Genomic DNA, 22,497 nt, shown 5'->3' with positions numbered 1-22,497 from the left:
GAGTAAATTATGCAGCAAGAAAAGGCAAATAACGCGTATAATGTGGCACATTTTGAGACCGTACTATTTTATTATTATATGATTTTCAAACTTTTTTTACATTGTCTGGGTACTGGCTACACCTCATTAGTACCAGGTTAACCAACTATAACAACAAAAATGTAACTTGTCAACCTTTGCAAAGGACCTTCCACAGCTCAGCAACGCATTGTGCTGCATTTGTAGTAACTTTTGAATCGTTTGAGCTAGAAACAAAGACGTGTTGTTAAAATCTGCAGATTATGACTGAGTACGTGGCATATGCCGCAAATCTATAATTATGCAAAAATCGCCGTGGCCGCGCAATCGCATAAGTACCGTGGCCCCGGGTACAGTGCGTTTCACAAATGTACTGGTATCTTGGGTGTGAACACAAAAGACAAAAACAAACAAAAGTTGAAAGATCACAGCCCTACAGAGGAGGTAAGAAGAAGGGTGTATGTGCTAGTATTTCTTAGAAAAAAAATTGTCACTGTTGATGTGACGAAACATTTTCGGATGTTAAGTAGTACATATTACAGCTGCATAAATAACAGCAACATTAATGAAGGAGGGTTAGTGTGACTTTTTTTGGGCAATTGATAGCCCTGGCAGAAGGGCAAAGGTTTCTTCTGACAAGAATATACATTATATTGCACAGTGTATTCTAAACTCTGTAGATGGGTATATCCAACATGCAGTCGTCAACATTCTCTATAATTGCAACCAAAAAACAACCAACTAGAGCATTAACATAATGTATTGGCAGAATGAGGAAGGTGTTTAAATATTCATAACAGGTGATTGGCTGACCAGGGAATGACGCACATGCCTCCTTGTCTTTATCTATCAGACGGGCCAGTGGGTGCGTCCTCCTTCCCTGCCAACTCTCCCTGTGGCGCACAGTTACGAGGCTGGGCATTATCACGACATTCGGCATACCTGTCCCTAAACAGTGATAGGCGATGCCTCTGGAATTCGAGCTATGTCCAGGCCGCTTGATTGGTGGAGACCACCCATGCTTCATCATCGCAGAGATCGGTCAAAACCACCAAGGCGACCTAGAGACAGCCAAGAAAATGATCAAAATGGCCAAGGTAACTAAAGTGTGTGCGAGGGGAGGGGAGGAGACAAAGAGGGACAGAGGAATGGAGTGGAGGATGGAGGTACAGGTAAATGAGGAATAACTGAATTGACATTATGAGACAATTAGGGTTCAGAAGGCTAATGTGGCAAAATTGGAGAAAAAAAAAAAGACTGAGCAATGAGAACCAGTAAAGATAAGGGATTGGTGGGGGCAGGGCCAATGTTTAGAGGTTGGGCTTTCTGTGGGGAGGGTCTTTAACTGGAAAGAGAGACATGGGATGCAGTTGCGAAAGAGTAGCAGGGTGTTCTTGGAATTATAGGTCAGGGACAAAGCCACGTGTGACGTGTCCTTCAAGTGGAGGGCTGCTAAGCATTTTAGGGGCTGGACGTGGATGTACACGCCACACAGTTCACCCAATGAGATTTCCATGCCTCTGGTCATGTGCTTAGCTGGCAGATCAGGCAATGTGTAAAGCATTATTTATCTTCAGAATTCATACTTATAATCAAGCAAATGTTTTAGTTCTGGGTCTAAAGTAGAATGGGAAATTTCAGTTGCAAGACCTACAATACAAATATACTCTGAAATTTAGAACTAGACAACCTCATACCGATTCAAACATAAAACTAGGGGGCACATCCTGTCGTAACAAGGGACCGCCCGCCATAAGGGCGGGGGTCCCGTATGTGCCATTAGGATGCGCCGCGCGGGCGCATCCAGCATCCCTAACATTGTGGCGGCGGTGAACTCAGCACTGCCCGCCACAATGCCAGGGATGATGTTGTACACTTCCATGCACAACATGGCAGGCACCGCGCAGTGCCTACCATGTTGTGCATGGAACTGCAGGGGGTACCATAGGTACCCCCCATGTGCATCCCCCAGGGAGTCCCTGGGGGCCCACAACGGTCCTCCAAAGCAGACTCTGCATGCCTTTCCGTGGCAGCATTGCATCTGCTGAGACACATTCTAATATGGCTGGCGGTGTCTATTAGACATTGCCACCATATAGAACCCTTTTCCGCCCGGTCGACATGTCGACCGGGCGGAAAAGCGGTGGACGGTCTTTCCGTCCACTGCGGACGGTCTTTCTTTCCGCCGCAGACGCCCCCAGCCATGATAATATGGCGGGGGGTCATTTCTGCACGGATGGCGGGCGGATCGCCCCTGCCAGGCTGGCGGTGGCTACTGCCGGCCCGGCGGGGGCTATCAGCCCGCCATCCTAATTGGGCCCCAGGTGTTTTTCACGTAGATGCCAAACTGATTCCAGTAAGCAACTCATTTGTAATAATAAAAATATTCTTTGTCCCTGCAAAATGTCATGTACCTCTCTCCTCAGTGCTTGATCTCACAGGTTTCCCCTAGACTTGCGCACTGCAGATGTATGATCCGAACACATCCCAAAAACGTTCTAACTGGTCCCTGTTCCTTAATCCACAGATGTTTTCCCAAAATCATCTATATGATTCTGTTTAAAAATGTTCTCTAGTATCACTATTTTTTTATTTCAATTTATCCTGACCTCTTCCACCAGCACTCCATCTTATAATAATACGCAGAGTTTCAAGTTATTACCTCCGAATAGAAAAAGGAAAGTCAACTAAAGGGTATTTAACTGTATTTTTCTACATGATCATTTGTTCTCACAAAAAAAAGTATAGGGAGAGAGCTCATGAAGGTCTTTCGAAGTACTAAAAGTACGCTTTGAAAACTTTAACTTGTTTTTATAAATATTTTCAGAGTCCTTTGCGTTGATCTGACTCCCTTCTCCTGGCCTTCTGTAATGTCATGGGCTTGAACTGACCAACTGAAAAGTCTATGAAAAGTAAATCTGCCAAGATCTTTGACCTTTATGAGCAGGGTTGTCAGCCACTTGGATTCTTTTAAAGTGCTGCACTGGCCTTGTTTAAGGGTAAAAATGTAGAAAAAAGTCATTGAAATTTGCATGTCTGGTCATAATACAATTAAAATAGAAACCAAAAATGAAGGAAAACCTTTAAAAAGCGAATGGTAAGCAATTTCCCAAATAGAAGGGCAGTTGAGTCACACCAAAGATCTAATGACAGGAAGTTTTCTGCAAGTGATACTGGGCTCAAGGAAGTCGCCAGACTGGCATTGAACAAGTAATCCCAGAATGCGATGAAAATAGAAGAAAGTGTCACGGTCTCCAGGCAAGGTGAAAGAAGACGACTAGCCCACCAAAGAAATGCTGAGATCCAAGTCCCTGCAGAGCTTCGTTGGCCATGGCTACCAACTTTACCTGCATGAGAATCTCATAAAAGCCGTTTCAGAGGACATAGGGTAGTAGTTGAGTGCTAAACCCCAACACATATAGGGGCATTCAAGTAGCCATGTACAGTACCAGAATGAACCATATTAGCAGTCAAACTGAGAGGGAATCGAGATACCAGTCAATATGGGAGCTCCTCACACAAGGCATCACTCAACCCAGTGCACTGCGACAAGATCACGAGGACAACGGCATAAACGCTCTCCAAGGGCTCTACTGTTAAATTTAAAGTAAATTACCAATTCATGGCAACTAATAAAGTAAAGGGGAGCCATTTACTGGAAAAGCTTTGGTAGCCCCAATCCATTGTTTCATCTTCTAAAATTGGATCCCATACCCAGTGCCCCCTAGCAAAGTTAGTTACTATTTTTGATTGTGTAATTGCTATATAAAACTGTCTGTTTTATGAAAGGCTTTGAACTGAATCAATAAAAATAAAAAAAGCAAAGTTAGTTACACCCCAGTTACCCCCAGACCCTCAACCCTTCTTCTTTCCGTGAGTAGCTTGTGCAGAATTTCATAAGGCTACGAGGCTATATAAACTGTTCAATTGTTTTGTAGGGTGGAATGCTCCAACAATGTTTACCCCTACTGCAGTTTCCTACAGTTTCATACATTCCATTTTCTGTTTGCACTGCAGTTATGGTAATGTGTTTGAAGGTGTTATTTGCTTTACTATTCACATGTTGTTCGATACAACCTCTTTAGGAGAAGGCAAATATTAGGTTTGCAAACCTTTACAGGCTACTTATACTTTTCAAACCCACTGCAGGTTTTAAATGCCAAGTTAAAAAGCACTTCCGATTCAGAACACAGCAGGTGATATTAACCATTAAACCGTAAGTAAAAGCCAGAAAATAAATCGAGGGTGGGCAGATGACTCACCATCAAAACACCTACTGCTCCCTTCTCTGTTTCTGTTTTTAATTCAAATGTAAAATCTCTAACTTGTAATCTTCTAGAAGGCAGTGTGCACCACTACAGGTCTTCCCAGTTTAACACATTGTATTAGTAGGTGGCAGCTTATACCAAAGAGACAGATGGTGGTGTCCCAAAGATTCCTAACACTTGGGGTCTACGCCTAAATCCCACAGAGCTATTGAGAAAATGGCTAGTAAATGGTGTTATAGGACAAAACTCTAACTCAAATAGCAGACACTCTAGCAATTATATATACCACTTAGCTGTGCCTAGTTCCTCATATAGTAACATCATTCCCCTAACCTTAATTTGTAAAATAATATAAATATCCATATATTTCAGGGGCCCAAAGTACTTCTTAGAGCCGACCACTGGTGCGGCTGAATACCACGGTTGCCTAGTATTGCTTTCATCTTGTGCCTCTTCCTTCCACCACACACCCTAAACTTCCTATCTCTTTGCCTCCCTCCGGCTGGTTCTCTTTCATCTCTTTTTCCCCAGCTTGGGTACTATTTATTTTTTTCTTCCTCCATTTATCTCACTTTTTTGCCCTCCGCTCTCCTGCCCTGGATCAAAGACTGATCCCTACAAATAAGGAGAAGTCCCCAACAATGTGTGCGGGGGCCCATCACTTGCTACAGCCTTGACAAATGAATCACTGTGGCGACCTGCAGTAAAGTATTGACTGTATCCATCTACCGAGCTCCTGTGCAGCCTGTTTTTGCAAACATGAGCAACAGAGAATTGAGCAAGCAAGCTAGTAAATCAAACATAACGGGGGCAGGTGAGGGTGCATCTACGACTGGCTTAGCTACCCGCCGGGGATCATTGGTTCTTGTCCCAGCTTTCGAAAAGGCGCCTGACCTAAAATTGTGTAATTCTGGGTATATTTTTTTCTCCCTGTGCCTCAAATTGTAAATATATGTACTATAAGTTAAATATGTGTAAAGGAGTGAGAAGAATAAGCTTTAGATTGTTCTATCCAAACTGCACATTCCCATCCCCCTTGGCATTCAGGGTTGTGTATCTGAACCACTCTTTGACACACACACACACACATACTATACCTTTCAATAAGCAGTACCTTCTGTTTGAGATGCTCCGGCTGCAATAAAAATATTTTCTCTGCAAAGTGCTCTGCTGCCAGCAGGAGGTCGACTCAGTGAACCTCAAAAACCTAAAACAGAATAAACGCAAGGCTTGGCCCTCGCCACTCCAGTGCCCTCCATTGAAGACGTGAGCATTTCTTCACTCGGTCCCCAGCAGGGCTGGGAATGGACGCAGTGTAATTCGGGAGCTCACAAATTGGGTGGGAGGAGCAGAGGGGTGGAGCTCGAAGGGTGGAGTCATGCAGGGAACAGAGTCATCGTGAGGGCTATGTGCCACCGTTAGGAGCCGAGCCAAAGAAAGTCAGTCTTTGGCAAGACAAAGCACGCATTAGAAATTGGCACAAAAGGACAGTAAAAAAGTAAGTTAAAGAGGTTCTGGCTTACTTTAGCGACCACAGACAGGATTCATTCTAAACCGTTTATGGCTTAGAGCGCCTGCTTCAGAGATTACGGTGTACACAGCAAGTTTCAAGGCGTGATATGTGTAAATAAATTCAGTACTTAACGCACTTATGAGTAATCTCTGATCACAGCGCTGAAGTACCATAAAAATAGTTTAGAGGGTGATGCGATTTTTGGACGCAGAGAATCTACAGCTACGTTGGGGGGTTCTTTAATCTAAAAGATAGGATTAGGTAAGGTCGACACAAGTGCAGGTTCTGGGATCTAAAACACTGGGAAGGTAGGGACATCCACACAGACCCTGAATGTCATACGTATGTGGGTTTCCCAAAACCCTAACAACGATTTCAGACGCCGGTTCTGCTTGCAAATTCGCTTGTAAAACAACAATGTTAGTGGATTCCCATCGTTAGGTTAGGCATTTGTAATTATTTGTGATGTGTATAGCACGCACCACATCCGCCAGTGCTTCCCTGATCTGCACTAGGCATTGTACTAACTTGGGTACAGTAAGTATATGGTATAACGATTTAAGAACGCTATATAAAGTTTTTTTGCAATAGAGTAGCGTTTAGTGAAAAGCGTAATCAGAACGCTGTGCAAATCATTACGATTACAGGCGTAGAATTAGCACTGAACTGAAAAAATATAAAATAGAACTGAAAAAATATAAATTAACATTATCTTGCACGGATTGGGGCATTGCCTACGGACAAAGACATTCTGAAAATTGTTATTCTTCCCAACTTTTGCTAATTCTGTTTGAGTTAGAAAGTCTCTCTTTTATTTGGGGATTCTGCTGGAGAAAAAGAAAGCAAATTCATTGCATAATCTTGAAAGTAAAAAAAACAGTAACCTTGCGAAATTCGCAGGCACATACCAGTTAATTTTAAAGGTATATTTTTTTTAAGAATTCCAGAGGATGGACATTGACGTTTTTGGACCTGGGGGCATATTAGCAAGAACGTCATTACAATTATCACCGTTTTAGCAGCAGGAAACTGCAGCCGCGGCCCGTGGAGGGTGTTTCGGTGGGGCAGAGAGGCGGGGTGGGGGAGGGGGGTCCTAAAAACCGGATTATGGATAATTGAAGGTAAGTAAACAATTTAATTAATAAAACGAATTTCGTAGCGCGCCCTGCATCGCAAAATGTGATGCAGGGTGCGCTACGAAATTCATTTTATTTATTACATTGTTTACTTACCTTCAATTATCCATACTCTGGTTTTTAGCACCCCCCACCCTGCCCCTCCCCCGCCCCGCCTCTCCGCCCCACCGAAACTCCCTCCACGGGCCGTGGCTGGGAAACTGCCGCTAAAACGGCGATAATGGTCTTGCTAATATGCGTTATAGAAGTCCAATAGAAGCCCAGGTCAGATGTCCTGCACATCTAACCTGGGCTTCCATTGGAATTCTATAACGCATATTAGCAAGCCCATTTTCGCAGTTTTAGCTGCAGTTTCCTGCCGCTAAAACGGCGATAATTTTAACGAGGTTCTTGCTAATATGCCCCCTAGTCCTCAAGCAACCAAATGTAGCAGCAGGGGGATTAAAAGCAAATCAACAAGGTGGTGCTAAAAAATCATTGCCGCTTTTGCGGCCGTTTTTGGCCAAAAAGCGGCATAATTTTATCGCTATATCAGCAAGGTCACGCTATTGCGTGAATCCTTCCTTTAGTGCCCTTGCCCGTAAAGCCCTCCTTTGCATCTCTACTGAGATGCAAAGTGGGCATTCCAGCTCAAAATAACTGGAGAAATGTCGCTAACCGACATTTCTCCAATGATCAATGGGCACGCTAACAAGCATAGCGATAAGAAAAGTTAAGCGCTAACCTTGATTATTGCTACTTTCCTTACGGCTGCCTTTAGTTTGACTTAGCCATGATATCCAATGGAAGGTGAATATCATGGCTGAGTCTGCCCTGCACTATCAGCAAGCTATCGCCAAATGTTGTGCGATTATCGCTGTATTTCCAGCGATAATCGCAAAACTGGCAGCTTGTGCCTGGAATTTTATCGCTTTTGAGATAAGCGTTGCTAATAGCACGCTATCTCAGTAATAAAATTCGGCGATAGCCGGTGATAATTATCCTAGCACTAAGTGCGCTTAGCGATAATTTTTGCCAGTTGTTGCTGATATGCCTTTTAACCTTTTGACATTGAACTCCTCTCCTTCAGTAACCGCGGGGCATATTATCAAGGAACGGCGTTAAAATTATCGCCGCTTTAGCGGCAGGAAACTGATGCTAAAACAGCGATAATGGGCTTGATAATATGCCGTAGAGAATGCCAACAGAAGCCCATGGTAACACCATAACATGGGCTTCTATTGGAATTCTCAAGGGCATATTATCAAGCCCATTATCGCTGCTTTAGCGGCAGTTTCCTGCCGCTAAAGCGGCGATAATTTTAAGGCCGTTCCTTGATAATATGCCCCCACCTTTCTCAGCCTCCTCTCCGATCACAAAAATAAGGAACGCATCGTGTTTTCCTACAGTCGACAAATATATGAAATAATATTGCAGGTGATTAGTGATAAAGCAAACCCTTTTCTAGAAAGTTAGTTTGGGGGCACCTTAATGTACACAAAGCTCATTTTCTGTATATCTTTCTTTTTTCTTTAATTAGGGATAGGTTCTGGATCATGCGGAAAGCTCTCCAAAGACAGTTTACAGAAATAAAAGACAATTTGCAATAAAGGCATAGAGCTGCTCTGAAAGAACTCATGAAATAGGGTGACCAGATGCCCCAGATTTGCCCGGACAGTCCCAGGTTTTCACCAGCTGTTCCGGCAGGTGTCGGCATTTTTGGCTCATGTCCCGGTTTTTAGAGGCGGTTGACTGAAACCAGTGAGAGGCACTTTTTGTGGTGTTCAGCAGGGCTTTAAGTGGGAAAAAAAACCTGGGAGTGCTCTAAAATGGGCGGGGCAAACCACTTAAAGGGGCGTGGTCAATCCAAGTAGGGGCGTGGTCTAAATCAAGATAACTAGCATTGCGTTAGGGCTGGGGCAGGATCACGCAGACTAGTTCCTCTCTCTGCGTTTAAATTGTTGCTTGATTACACTGCAGCCTTGACGCTCAGTGTGAAAGGTCAGAGCAGGGTTGTGCTAGAGCAGGCTGCCTGTGGTTGTCTCTCTCTTAATCATCCCATGATGTGAAGGCTGGCACCACGACGACTTTGCACCTGCGCTGCAGGAAGGGAAATCCTGAGAGAAAATGGCTCTCTTTAAAGCCGCGTTCCTCCTACAACGCGGCTCAACTGGCATGCTCACTACCTCCGCTGCTCAGTAGTGAGCAAAATGAGCATGCACTCATCGATGTGCATGCTCCCACTGCAGTCGAGGAAAAAGAAAACAGACTACCTTTGGAGGATTGAAAATAGAGCCTGATAGAGACCCATTTCGAGGCCCCCTGAAAATAACTGCCAGTGCTCAGACCCGGACAGACCCGGCCCACTTAAAGCCCTGTACTAAACATACAACACAAACCGTGCTCTGCCAACCAAAGCTGAGAGTGAGCAGTTACATTAAACACCTTATATCTGCAATAACATTGTTGCACAAAGTACATGAAACAAATGAACTTTTAAAACTGACTGACTCTAGGGCCCAAACTAAGCCTAAAATACCAATGACATATGTCAAAGTAATGTAGCACACATTAGCTTTGTTTGAGTGCTAGGATGCTGGGGCCTTTTTTGTGTGTCCTTGGCAGGGAAAGTTTCATTTACTATCCAGTGCTTCAAACGGGCATGTGCTCTCCTGCACAGAGTGCCCACAGTTTTGTAAGTTGAAGGGGAGAGAAAGAGTACCTGCACTTCTCAGCAGTGCTGCAATATTTTTTATGCTAGAGTACCAGCACTTCGCTGCAAACATCCGTTCTGTAGGTAGTAGGTACGTGAACTTTTCTATTTCCATGAAATCAAATGGAGTCCACTAGCACAACAAAACTCCTGTCACCACTCAACTCCTGTCCCAACAGGCAGGTGCACATCTTTGCTTTTCCTCATTCGCTGTCAATTCTTTTCAAAATGGGGGTGAGGCGGTTGGCTTACCCCATCTCTGCGCTGCTAATGAAAAGATCGCAGGTACAGTTGGAAGGGTGCTAAGTGACTAGATCCAAAATAATTGTGAAACTGTCCAAACCTAGGCTGAAATACACTTGGTGAAAGGAACCACCCAAATGTACTTTTTATTTTCGTTGCAGCCGGTACCGAAGTGCGAAGCAGTTGCAGCAGGTGGGGGCAGAGGGAGGGGTGACTTTGGTTTTTCGGCTGACGGTATGAATGTGCCTGCACGTTGTTTTTCGAGTGTCTGCCCAAATTATGCTCATCACTATAGGGCTCACGGGGCTTCAGCCCCCCGTCGTGTGTGTCAGCCTGGGCGGGCTGGCAAGCATTTAATTGCCAGCTGCTCCCGAGTACTTAACAGGTCTTTAAAAGACCATTTACGTGTAAATGAGGCTTTTGTTGCGTGTTCGCCCCTTCTTACAGCCACTCTGTCTATGTTTGGAAGAATTAGCCCCCTCCCGAAATATTCCCCCCCCCACATTTGGCTCTAGTTGCCCGCCTGCTCATCACTTTATATCAAATAATATGGCGAAGGAAGCACACTCGTATGTTTGAATAATATTTGAGGGTATGTTGTTGTGCCTTTCTGATCCGAGACAAAAAAACACAGTAATTAAATGAAAACGCTGTTCTATTTGGACACACTGCCTTTTGGGGAGTTTTGTGATCAGTTATGGGAGGTTGGAATGCAAGGTTAAGAAACGCTTCTTCACATGCACAAAATTAATTCCAGGGGCTTTTAGATGATCCCGTGCCAGTTACCACGCAGTTTCCTACTGCTCGTCTTCCTGCAAGATGGAGTTGTGACCCTGTGGCACTGCTACTCCTGGCTTCTGCTGCCGAGTAGTGGGGGCGAGGAGACTGGAGAGGGAGTGTCGTGAATTCGGGGACAGCGAAACAGCTACTGTAAAAGTGAAAGCGCGGTAAGGGGCGCTGTTAAAAAGTAATAAGTCAGTGCTTCTGAAGTTGTTTGTGAGCATGGGTACATCATGTGCATGCTCTCACTGCAGTCAAGGAAAAAGAAAAAGAAAACGGACTACCTTTGGAGGCCTGACAACAGAGCCCGATAGAGACCTGGTTCCAGGCCCCCTTAAAATAACTGCCGGTGCTCAGACCCGGACAGACCCGGCCCACTTAAAGCCCTGGGTGTTCTAAAGCTGTGCTAATTAGCAGCTGTTATAAGTAAGCAATTTAATTATTAGGTATTATTTTGGTTCTCGAAAATAAATTGTATTTACTTTCCTAATGCATCTTCTGTGATCCTATGTTGATGACAGCGTCATTTTGTGCCATTCCGTGGATGAAAAAATGATAGTCCTTCTTTGATTTGACTTTGGTTGTCCTTCTATTTTCCCCAAATGTCCCGTTTTTTTGGTTCTCAAGATCTGGTCACCCTAGCATGAAGGTCAGAAGTGCAGTTGTTTGGGATGGGCCATGATTTGGCTGCATGAGATGTGTTTATAGTTGGCCACCTTTGATAAATTAAGAGACCGACGGAAATTGGAGCTCATGCGCCTTTAGCCTTATCTGAGCCGCTGCTGCCTCATCTGGGTGAGCGGAGATGGGATAGAGGAGAGCACTAGACTTTGCTGCCACCTGGCGGAAGTTTCCTGCACCGCTCAAACCACACAGATTTTCCCTGAACTGTTAGGCTCCCGCAATAAAGCCATTTAAATCATCCCAGATTAATGTTGGCTGTAAAAGAATTTGTGTTTTTTGTTTCCTCATCTAGGTGCGAAATACCGAGATAGTTTATAAAGAAGTAACTATACAGTTAAATAAATACCTCAAGGTCGCATTTAACGACCATAGAAAGCCTACGCATTTTTGAATGCACAACACGATTTCTAAGAACATAAGTGGGTCGAGGGCATCTAATTATTCACAAGGAGGGACGTTATAGGAAGTGGGGCAACTAGCCTATTTTACCCATTATTCCAATAGAAATGAACAGTCGTTATTGCCTTTTTTTCTGTGTGGATGAATGAATGATTTGTGGAATGATAGCTGTTTTATGACATGATTGTGGCCATGAGTGTATAATGAGAGTTGTGTGTATGGGACTATTTCTCTAATTCTGATCATTAAATGTTATTTAGTGTATTCAAATTTTAATATTTGCAATTTTTTTTGTCTCAATGTGAAAAATCATAAAATCAACTAAAATACGAATAATAATAATAAAAAATCAAGAATGAAAAAATTATAGGGGCAGATTTATGAAGGCCTTGCACCTCCTTGCGCCGCAATTGCGTCACGTAATGTGACGCAACGGCGGCGCAAACAATGCTCCCTATTTACAACGTGACGCATCTAGGAGATGCGTCACGTTGGAAACCCCTGCGCCATAAGGAGGCGTTCCTGCGCAGGGGGGGGCGTTCCTGCGCAGGAACGCCTCCTAAAAGTGGCTGAGTGAAATCTATGAGATTTCACTCAGCCACTTTCTACGTCAATTCCTTACGCCTGCTTGAAGCAGGCGTAAGGGTGGACGCACAATGCAGTGAATAGGTGGCTCCTGTGCATTGCAGGAGTCATGTCGCACTTGCGACATGACTCCTGCAATGCGCCGCTCGTACGCTGAGAGATGCGTCACGCATCCTCACTGCCTTGCACCATGGTGCGACGCATCATAAATGCGGCGCACCATGGGTGGCGGAGCAGTGGCGCACTGTGGCGCATGTTAACTGGCGCATCCCTGGGGATGCGCCAGTTAACATAAATCTGCCCCATAGTGTTCATGTGTTAAATATATTGTGTGGCCTTGATGGTACCCAGTGTTGCACATTCGAAAACTATAGTATCTTGTACTAAGACCTTTTCTATATAGTCTCGGCAGGGTTCTCTTTCTAATTATTGCCTGCAGGTGCATGCAGTACTCTTAATTAGAATACTGGAATTGAAAGGTCTTCATTTGATACACAATAGAGTGGAAGCGGGGCAATATGGACTTTCTTCTCCAACATTCCAAGTCTTGTCCAGCCGCGGGCCGTGGAGGGAGTTACGGTGGGGCAGGGAGGCGGGGAGGGGGAGGGGCACGGTGGAGAGGGCTAAAACCGGCATATGGATAATTACACTGGCATATGGATAATTGCACCGCATCGCAAAATGCGATGCAGTGCGCGCTACGAAATTCGTCTTATTATTTAAATTGTTTACTTCCCTGTAATTATCCATATGCCGGTGTTGGGGGGGGGGGGAGGTGAGGTGTGTCACCCTCCTAATAAATGCAATTCAGTCAGTTATGGTGAGGTGTCTGTTAGATTTCATCAGGATTTTATACTCACACAGACATAATCGCACGCACAATCTCTCCCTCTCTGTTTGGAAAGACAAAACATGTTGGTTATTTTATAAAACAATGTGCTTTCTCTCACTTAGGGACTGATTACGAGTTCGACAGTGTGCCCCTATGTGTGCATGTACCCCCTTTCTTGTACGGTGTGCCCTTTTCAAAGGCATCGCCGTGGGAAAGTCAAAGGCCTGCCCGCCAGACCAGAAGAAAACTCAAATTCTGGCAGTGGGGCGGCAGTTGAGTTTGGCGGTGCGGGCGGTGGCCTGCCGCCCTGCTCCATCACTGCCAAACTCATAATCAGGCCCTTAGTACACCTTCCAATCTACATTTCTCTGCCTTTCTGCTGCCTCTTTAGCTCCTCTTGCCCTACTTGTCGTATAATGTATTTTACTAATATGTGCCAGCGCAATTGTTGGGTAATTGGAAGCTTCCCCTCTCCCCCCCAATCTTACTGACCAAGTTATGACACTGGTTGTCACCAAATTATATCCTTGCATTTGTTTTGTCCAATCCATAAATGAAGCGAGTGAGTGACAGTCATGATCAACAGAGTAGAAAACTCCACTTGTCTGTACGCCTGGCTTTATTTTAAGTCCTTCACTATGAACTATACTGTAAGAAGCTGGCTCTGTATATACTATACCAAAGTAAGGTATAAGGTGCAGAGAGTCCGGGGAGTCCCCAGAGGTATAGTCGAGGCAACATTAGGTAAGTGCTAACAGCTCTCTTTGCGGTAGTGTCGGCGAGCCGTTAGACTTCTCCAGAGGGTGCATTAAGCATTTATTGCATTCATTCTATAAAGACTAATGGCACACACTCAGAGACAGAATCCAGAGCAATTGGGTAAGTATAATAAAGTTATACTTGTATTTTATTTCCAGAACCAAGCAGGACTTGGTACAGGTAGGTAAAATATACTTTCAATTGCAGATCTTCACACAGAAATGCAATTAATGATGGATTTGCAGTTGTTACAGGTTTGTATCACTTTAAAATGCAGTTTGAATTACACAGTAATTAATTTTGAATTACATTTTAGTTACTTTTGGATTACTTTGAGTGCTGGGGGTGGTATGCCTAGAACCACTCCTTAGGATCTTACAATACATGGTAAGTAAGACTTTTAATACTTTGTAGTTTAGCTCTCTTTTCTCCATACAAACATCAGTTCAACACTTGGAACATTATAGTCCCAACATCTCATAACATGGGTTCATATGGGAGAGAAAGTGTTAGCGGTCTATCAGGTAAGTACACAACTTATGAATGGGAGTTTGGGGGGTTAGGATTAGGGTTCCCAAAGGTCTAAATGAGCACTTAAGTGGCACCACCAGCGGCACTGGGGTGTCTGGTTGCAGAGTGCAGAGGCCCAATGTTAGCCAAGGGGGTTAAGGGGGCCTTAGGTTAGGGACCGCTGAGGCGTAAGCCACTCGGGTGTGAGAGAAAGCTCCTGGTGTTAAGGTCAGCACTTTAGAGGCCAACATTCAACAAACGAGCAGCACCACCAGCAGCAGAAGGGCGGCTGGTGCAGGGTGCCAAGAGGACGTCTGGGACCTTGTGTTGTTCAATGGAGACCTTCAGTTCGGCAAAGAGGCGGCAGGCTCGGGCAGGGAGACGTCCTCTAGGCGACCATCAGCTGGAGAGGTATGTTGGGTTCTTGGGGATGTCGGGAGACCATCGGTAGGGTCACCCAAGGCCGTCGGGGCATCAGGTGCAGGGGTGTATTCTGGCATTGGGTTTTCTTACCAGCCTCGTTTGCGGTCCACGGGACCCTTCAGGTTGAGACTGCAGGAGTCGTTTCGAAGCTTGAGGGAGGTTGGGAACCATCATATCCTAAGTCGGGATCACTGAGGAGACCTCCTCGTGGTGTTGGGCCACTTGAACTCAGGCCGTGGGCCTCGGGTGCTGAGTGGTGCAGAATCACGGAGTCACCTGAATCTGGATTCTGGGCTTTGAGTCTTTGCTGATAAAATCCAGTGCTCACAGGAGATAGAGTCTGTAAGGTGAGTGCAGGGCATGTCCTCCGGGTTCTGGGGGGCTTCTAGACACATCAGTTTCTTCACTCTAGGCAGGTCGGAGTCAGGACAAGCCGTTAGGGCTTGGGCAAAAGCAGTAGGTGTGCTCTTCTTCATGGGTCAGCACAGCTCTTCGGTCCTTCTTCTTTCTTCTTCAAATTTGAGGAGACAAGGTTCAGGGTTACTCCTAAATACTACATTTAGGGGCATTAAAGAGGTGTGCAGGTCGGGACTAATGGGTCGATTCTTTGGGGTGGGTACACCACCTAATATGCCACCATCCAGTGGGAGAGGGGCATTAGCCTCTTCCTGATTCATTTGGTCTCCTCATTCTCAAGATAGACGGGAACTGAGATGTGTACTTCACCTCGCCTCAACCACCTGAGGGGTGGGGTTGGCAAAGGTGGGCACACCTCTCATCCGAGATTGGTTTTCCAGCCAATTCTTCCACCAAGGGTGGGGTTAGAACCATTGGGAGCCACTTGCTGGGGGCAGTAAATGGCAACAATAGCATGCAAAGGCGGCAGGCCTTTGAACTATCCCTTTTCGTGAACCCAGCCCATCCTGGGGGAGGAGGTATGACACCTACGCAGGATGGGCTTTGTTTCTGGACCCAGAGAGTGGAGGCTCCCTACCCAGGGGTCCAGAAACCTGTCTGGTGGTGGCAAATGACGGGCACTATTCAGGAACCACACCAGGAAAGGTTGCTTTTTAGGGGGCATCTCTATGATGCCTTCTATGTGCAGTTTACATTAAATCCCACACTGGCATCAGTGTGGGTTTAGTGTGCTGAGAAGTTTGCTACCAAATTTTCCAGGGTTCAGTGAAGCCATTATGGAACTGTGGAGTTCATAATGACTAACTCCCAGACCATATAATCTTATGGCTTCACTGCACTTACAACATCTAAGAATGTACTTAGACACTGTAGGGCTACAGTGCTCAGGCCACTGTACCCTCACCTGGCGTCTAGGGCACCCTGCTAGACGGGTGACTTACCAAGGCCACAGTCAGTGGGTTGCAGGCATGGCACTCAGGGAGATGTGCCATGTCAACTCTTCACTTTTATCTGCACCAAAACATCCAACCTGCAATGGCAGGGTATGGGTGTTAGGGTGCAGGACTTCTAAGGGTAAATGTTACTAAAGACAATGGTCCCTAGACAACAATCAGAAACAAATTGACAAATATAGACTCAGTCAATACTATATTCTACTGTCCAGCCGGACAGGAATTTAATATGCAATTGAAGTAAATCTTAAGAAATACAGAACAAACAATATAAGTGGGACACAAGCCTGCATCCAACTTGGAGAGAAAGGACGTACAACATAAAGTAAAGGGTTCAGGCAAAAAGAGTTTGTTTGTGTAGAGCACATTTCAAATGAAACAAACAGAATACAAATGAGACACCATTACATATTACGCTTGACAGTTTGGTAAATGTATATGGTGTACAAAGTGTAGACGGCGTTTCGATCCCTTAATTAGATGCTGGGATCATCTGCAGGACATTTTAAATTAACATGCCTGTATACAATAACCTATATAGAGGTAAGTAGAGGAACGCCTAGACGAGGTAACGTGGCTGCAGCATTAAAAAGGTGCAGGGTGCACTTGCAGTGGCATTAACATGGTAGGACAAGGTACTCTAAATTAGAATGGCAGAGGAAGGCAAGCAGTGGCTCTGGTGATATGTGGGGGGTCCACCGTATCATAGCGGGATGGCAGGAGTATCAGAATAAGGAAAAATTGAGCTTGCGATGGAGCCGAAATCAGCAGTGCAGGTGCACCGAGGTCGGCAGGAAGATTAGTGCAAGCCGCAGTTGCGGTCTCGGTTCAGATAATGAGCCAAGGCGGCGGTGCAAGTAGACCGGGGTCTGCAAAGGATAAGCGCGAGCCACAATTGCGGTCTTGATTCTGACAGCGGGCCAAGCCGGGTGCAAAGAGGATGCAAGCACACGTCTGGGTCTGCATCCTCTTCGCACCCGCCTTGGCCCACAGTCAGAATTGAGACAACAATTGCGGCTCAAGCTTATCCTTTGTCGACCCCGGTCTACCCACTAAAATAGCCTTTCAAAACATCTCAAACCAGCAACTATAGCCTGTAGTGCAGTTTTAAACTGCCATTTCGATCTGGCAAAATAAACATTTAGCCAGGTCTAAACCTTCCTTTTTAATATTTATAAGTCACTTGTAAGGTAGGCCCTACAAGCTCATTGGGCATGGTGCATTGTATTTAAAAAGTAGGACATATGTGTTTAAGTCTTACATGTCATGGTAGTGAAAAACTCCTAAAGTTGTTTTTCACTGTTGTAAGATCTTTCGCTACCATTTATTAACACTGGGCTACCTTATTACATTTAATAAGGTCTAACTTTAGACTGGAAGCAGGTATAGATACGCTGTTTACTCTCAAATTAATTGTTATAAAAAATCATATTCAATGGTGGACAAATTATAAAATACAATTCTGAAAATGCCACTTTTAGAAATATATTTTCTTGTCCCAACCAGTTGTGCCTTCTGCCAGTTTCCTGAGTCACATGACTATGAATGGCTCTGCTGCTGGGGTTTTGGTAATGCTTTCAGACAGTAAAACAAAGGGGACTTAGATGTGGGCAAGATGGGCCATCCTGACAGGATTGCTGGGAGGGGCTATACCCAGTCCCACTTGCACTTCGAAGGGCTTTACTTCCTGTATACACAAAGGAATCTGACACAAGTGCTGCCTTGCCTGTTGTCAACCCAGACAGTTTAGAGCCTTGACAAGGGAAGTTGAAGAACTTTCCAGAACCAGATGTGAGGTAGGGCAGGGAATATTCCACCACAAAGGCTGGCATCAAGTATAAATATTGGACCCCCAGAGCCACTCATCAGAACATTGCTGGACTTGTGGAAGTTACAGAAGAAGGACTGCTCTGCTGCAAGAGGACTTTCCTGCTGATTTAAGAACTATCTTGCTGTCTGAGAAGCAACACCGGACCTGTCTCCCTTCTCAGAAATGCCCTTAACTTGGATGAGTCAGCAGCGGAGCTGGAGGCGGATATACAGAGGATACATCGGGACCCCTTCCGCCTGAACCCAGGGCGGACAAAGCCCAGGAAAATTCTTGTGAACTTCCTAACCTACTCAATTAAAGAGAAGATTTTGAATCTCGCTCTTAAAGTTAAGTCATTGAAGGCCCCAGACTTCTCCTTTGATGTCCGATCGGACCTGTCGAAAACCACCCTAGACAGACAGTGGGAGCTTGGGCAGAGAATGGAGAAGTTCAGGGCCCTGGGGGCCATAGTGCAGATGAGGTTCCCCGCTTTCCTGAGGGTAATGTTCAATAATAAAATGCACAACATTCGAACACCTCTAGACGCAGGCGAATTGCTATGTTCCATCAGTGAGTATGCACAGAGGGGTTCTTAGAGTTTTTCATTTTCCAACATTAGCGTTGTATCTGCACCTACTCTGACATCATCCCACCTCCTTATCGTAGTGATATTGCTCCTTTCCACAAGCCTACACATGAGATAGCAAGATTAAATGGGCAGGAGCACAGTCTTTGAATATGGAACTGAATAAAGTTCAATAACAATGCTATAAAAAAAATAATAATAATAATATGGGGGGTGGAAGAAACTTCAGAAAAATAGGGGGAAAAAAGGGGAAGGAAAGGAATGGAAAAGAAAATGGAAAGATAGGGAAAAAAAGAAGAAGGGAAAAAAATGGGGAAAAGATAGAGAAGGTAATAAAGGGAAATACAGATAAACAACATACATATACACATTAATTGATAATACAATCAACTATTACCTTCATTAAACAGGGTTAAACCTTCTTCATTATTTTATTAAATATTGGGAGGTTCTTTCTTTTCTTTCTCCATCTCACCCTTTTCCTTTCTCCATCTCACATATATATCCTGGCACCCATACACCGGCCGGTCAACATCGCTTATCCAGGTTGGAAAGGGCAAGGGTAAGGGTCATGTCGGTGACGAAATCTGGCAAGACATCTAGCCAGAGTAAGTTGGGGGGGGTTTCCAAGGGGGGGGGGGAGAAAGCATTAAAAAGTCCTCAGAAGCTTTTTTTCTCTCTTTGGTACTAGATATTTTCCAAGAATTACCTTAACCGTCATTACGGAAACAATATTCAGGTCAGACAGGAAGATTACTGGGAGGAGCGTAGGGTCCCTAGGGGTAGACAGGATTGGCGACGGGCGGGTGATCGGCAAGAAAAATGAGTGAGCTCCAGTTCTTATCCTGGAACGTCAATGGCCTGCGTGTGAAGGGAAGGAGGCATAAAATCTTGCAATATATTAGGGACTCCCCCGCGCAGGTCATAGTAGTCCAGGAGACGCACTTGCTAAAACAAGAGGTCATCGAGATAATGAAAAATCTGAAATGGGTGGATACATTTCTCAGTACGGACCATAATGCCAATATCTGTGGAATTGTCATCATTTTTAAAAAAACAAGCCAAAGCTCAGATCACAGATTACAGGGCCGATCCAAGTGGTAGATGGCTGATAGCCAACGTCCAGTTTGATGGGAGGGCATTCACTATGGCTGGTTATTACGGTCCCAATCAGGATGACCCTTCCCACCTCAATACTATCCAGAACCACCTGATCACCTCTCAGAACCCTGTGATATTGATGGGTGATTTCAACCTTGTCTTAAATCCAAAATTGGATAAATCAGCTAGTTCTAGAGCACAACCACATAGCAAGGCAAGGTCAACCCTACTTACATGTATGTCGAACTTGGGGTTAGTGGATTTTTGGCGGGAGAGAGCCGGTAACACCTTGGGGGTTTCTTTCCATAATCATAAATATAAGCATAAATCTCGTATTGACTATGCCTTTTTCAGTTTTACTCTTAAGGACACTCTGAAAAAATTGATTTACCTTCCCTCTCATCTGTCTGATCATTTGGCTATTCTTTTCACGTTAGTATTAGGTCAGAATGTCAAACACACCTCATGGTCCTTCGATCGTACCATCCTACTCGAAGAAGACGAGAGGGAATTTCTAATAAATGAGTCAGCCGCATTCTTAAAACATAATCTAAATTCTGCCCCCTTAGTGTCTGTATGGGAGACGTGGAAGGCGTATTTAAGAGGATGTATCACCAACCGTGCCTCTTATAGAAAGAGGAAATACAGAGAAGAGGTATTAAACATAGAGCGAGATTCGGCACTCATAGATTTAAATGACCCCATGTCTACAGTAAATCTAAAAAGACGTAAAGACCTAAAAGACAAACTAGATTCTACACTGCAGGAGAGAGTGGCGAAGAGGTGGGAAGCCAGTAAGCTCTCACACTTCGAATATGGTGAGGCTGCAGGCACACTGCTTGCCTGGAAAATCAAAGCAGACCAAGCCAGAATTTACATTAAAGAAGTGAGAGTAGAGGGGGAAGCCACCACTAGGATCTCCAACTCAGAAATAGGGGAAGCCTTTCGGGCATTTTTCCAGAACATATATACTGATGGAATTGCCATTAACGCAAATGAGAGGGATGCGTGGCTAGGGAAGGTGGGCCTCCCAACGCTGAACAAGGAACAGAGCGAGCGTCTTGAAAAGGAGGTAACAGGGCCTGATGGCATACCCGGGGAACTATATCGGATTTTAGACACGACTATTGTTCCAACTTTTACTGAGTTGTTTAATAACATCTTAATGAACGGAGTGGTGCCACCCAGGTCATGGGGTGAGGCAAATATTGCCCTAATCCTAAAAACGGGAAAGGATCCGGTCGATTGTGGATCTTATCGCCCGATCTTGCTCCAAAATAACGACTATAAGATCTTTGCAGCAATTTTGGCAGCACGTCTTGGGAGCGAGATCGGCAGGATTATCCATCATGACCAAAAGGGTTTTATCCGGGGACGCCAACTGGCTGACCTGACTTATGATCTGGTGGGGGCGATTGATATTGCCTCAACTTTTGTCCTCCCTCTCGCGATCATGACGCTCGACGCCACAAAAGCATTCGATAGGGTCAATTGGCCCTATCTAGATGCCGTAATGAGGAAATTCCAACTTGGTCCTAAATTCTGTCGAGCAATAAACCTGTTATATAGGGATCCTAGGGCCAGCCTCTTGGTCAACGGCGCCCGTACAGAGCATTTCCAAATAATGAGGGGGACAAGACAGGGGTGTCCGCTTTCCCCCCTCCTGTTCAATTTATACGTCGAACCCTTTGTTCAGACTCTTAGGGATGACTGTAGCATTCCGCCTTTCTGCTTCCATGCTTGGGAGAAAAAGGTCGGGCTCTATGCTGACGACATTCTTATATATACAACGGACCCCAGTCAGGCCTTCCTCACTGTCGTAAGGAGGGTAGAGGAGTTCGGGAGGTTCTCGGGCTACGAAATTAATGCTGGGAAAACCGATCTTATGGCCTGGAATATCGATAACCTTCAACTTCCAGTAACACCTTCAATTCGCTACCTGGGAGTCAGAATTACCCATGACATCGGTATTTTGGCCCAGACGAATCTAGATCGGGTTTCCCGCGAGTCCAAGGCATTGTTGAAAGCATGGTCCTTCCTCCCTCTCACGGTTTATGGGAGAACAAGCTTAGTGAAAATGACCATCCTCCCCAAATATACATTCATCTTTTATGCTATCCCACTGACATTCGACTCTAAACAACTCCACAATTGCCAACAAAATATTAACTCCTTCATCTGGGGATTTAAGTCCGCCAGGCTGGCCTGGAAAAAACTAAGGAAAAGGAGGGAGAAGGGAGGCCTCGCACTGCCAGACCTGGAATACTACGCCTGGGCATTCCACCTGTCTCATTCCAGGATGCTGCTGAAGACCCCCGAAGACAACTCAAACGGGTGTATGTTCAAGGCAATGCTATCTGGCTCTAATCTACCACTGGATGGTTTTCTGTTCAAATTTGGACATCAGAGATATTTCAAGAGGGTGAGATTAAAGATTTTATACCTGTTCGTAAAAGAATGGACCCAAATAAAATCTAGGGTTGGGTTGGCATATTTTTCTAATCTTGCTCCAATCTGGGATTCCCCGGGGCTCCCCCCTTGTCTTGCTGATAGTCTTACACCTCCTTTATCGAAGGCAGGGGTACTAAGATGGGGGGAGTTGGTGGCGGGAGGGATCTTGATAGAATGGGAAGTTTTTTTTTTTAGAGGGTCGGTTCAGCTTTATCCTGGTTTAAATACATGCAATTGGCCAGTTGGTTCCGAGAACAGTTAAAGAAAAATGTAAAACTGGGGGGTATAGCTCTCTAGAAAAACATCTGGTAGATAGATCAAGGGGCCCCAAAGAGGT

General features: G+C 45.0%; 1 protein-coding gene across 1 annotated transcript in view; it reads left to right on the top strand.

Moving 5' to 3' along the window:
* The first annotated feature begins 887 nt into the window (after positions 1 to 887).
* The window catches only part of LOC144818792 (N-acetylneuraminate-9-phosphate synthase-like), a 145,327-nt gene continuing 123,717 nt past the window's right edge, over positions 888 to 22,497 (top strand). The window contains exon 1 of the mRNA XM_078676548.1: positions 888 to 1,115. Coding sequence (XP_078532674.1) covers positions 984 to 1,115 — 132 coding nt within the window. The 5' untranslated portion in view covers positions 888 to 983. The remainder of the gene's footprint in view (positions 1,116 to 22,497) is intronic.

Source organism: Lissotriton helveticus, chromosome 2_1 (genome assembly GCF_964261635.1).
Source record: "Lissotriton helveticus chromosome 2_1, aLisHel1.1, whole genome shotgun sequence".
Classification (NCBI taxonomy): Eukaryota; Metazoa; Chordata; class Amphibia; order Caudata; family Salamandridae; genus Lissotriton; species Lissotriton helveticus.
This window is presented reverse-complemented; position numbering and strand designations above follow the sequence as displayed.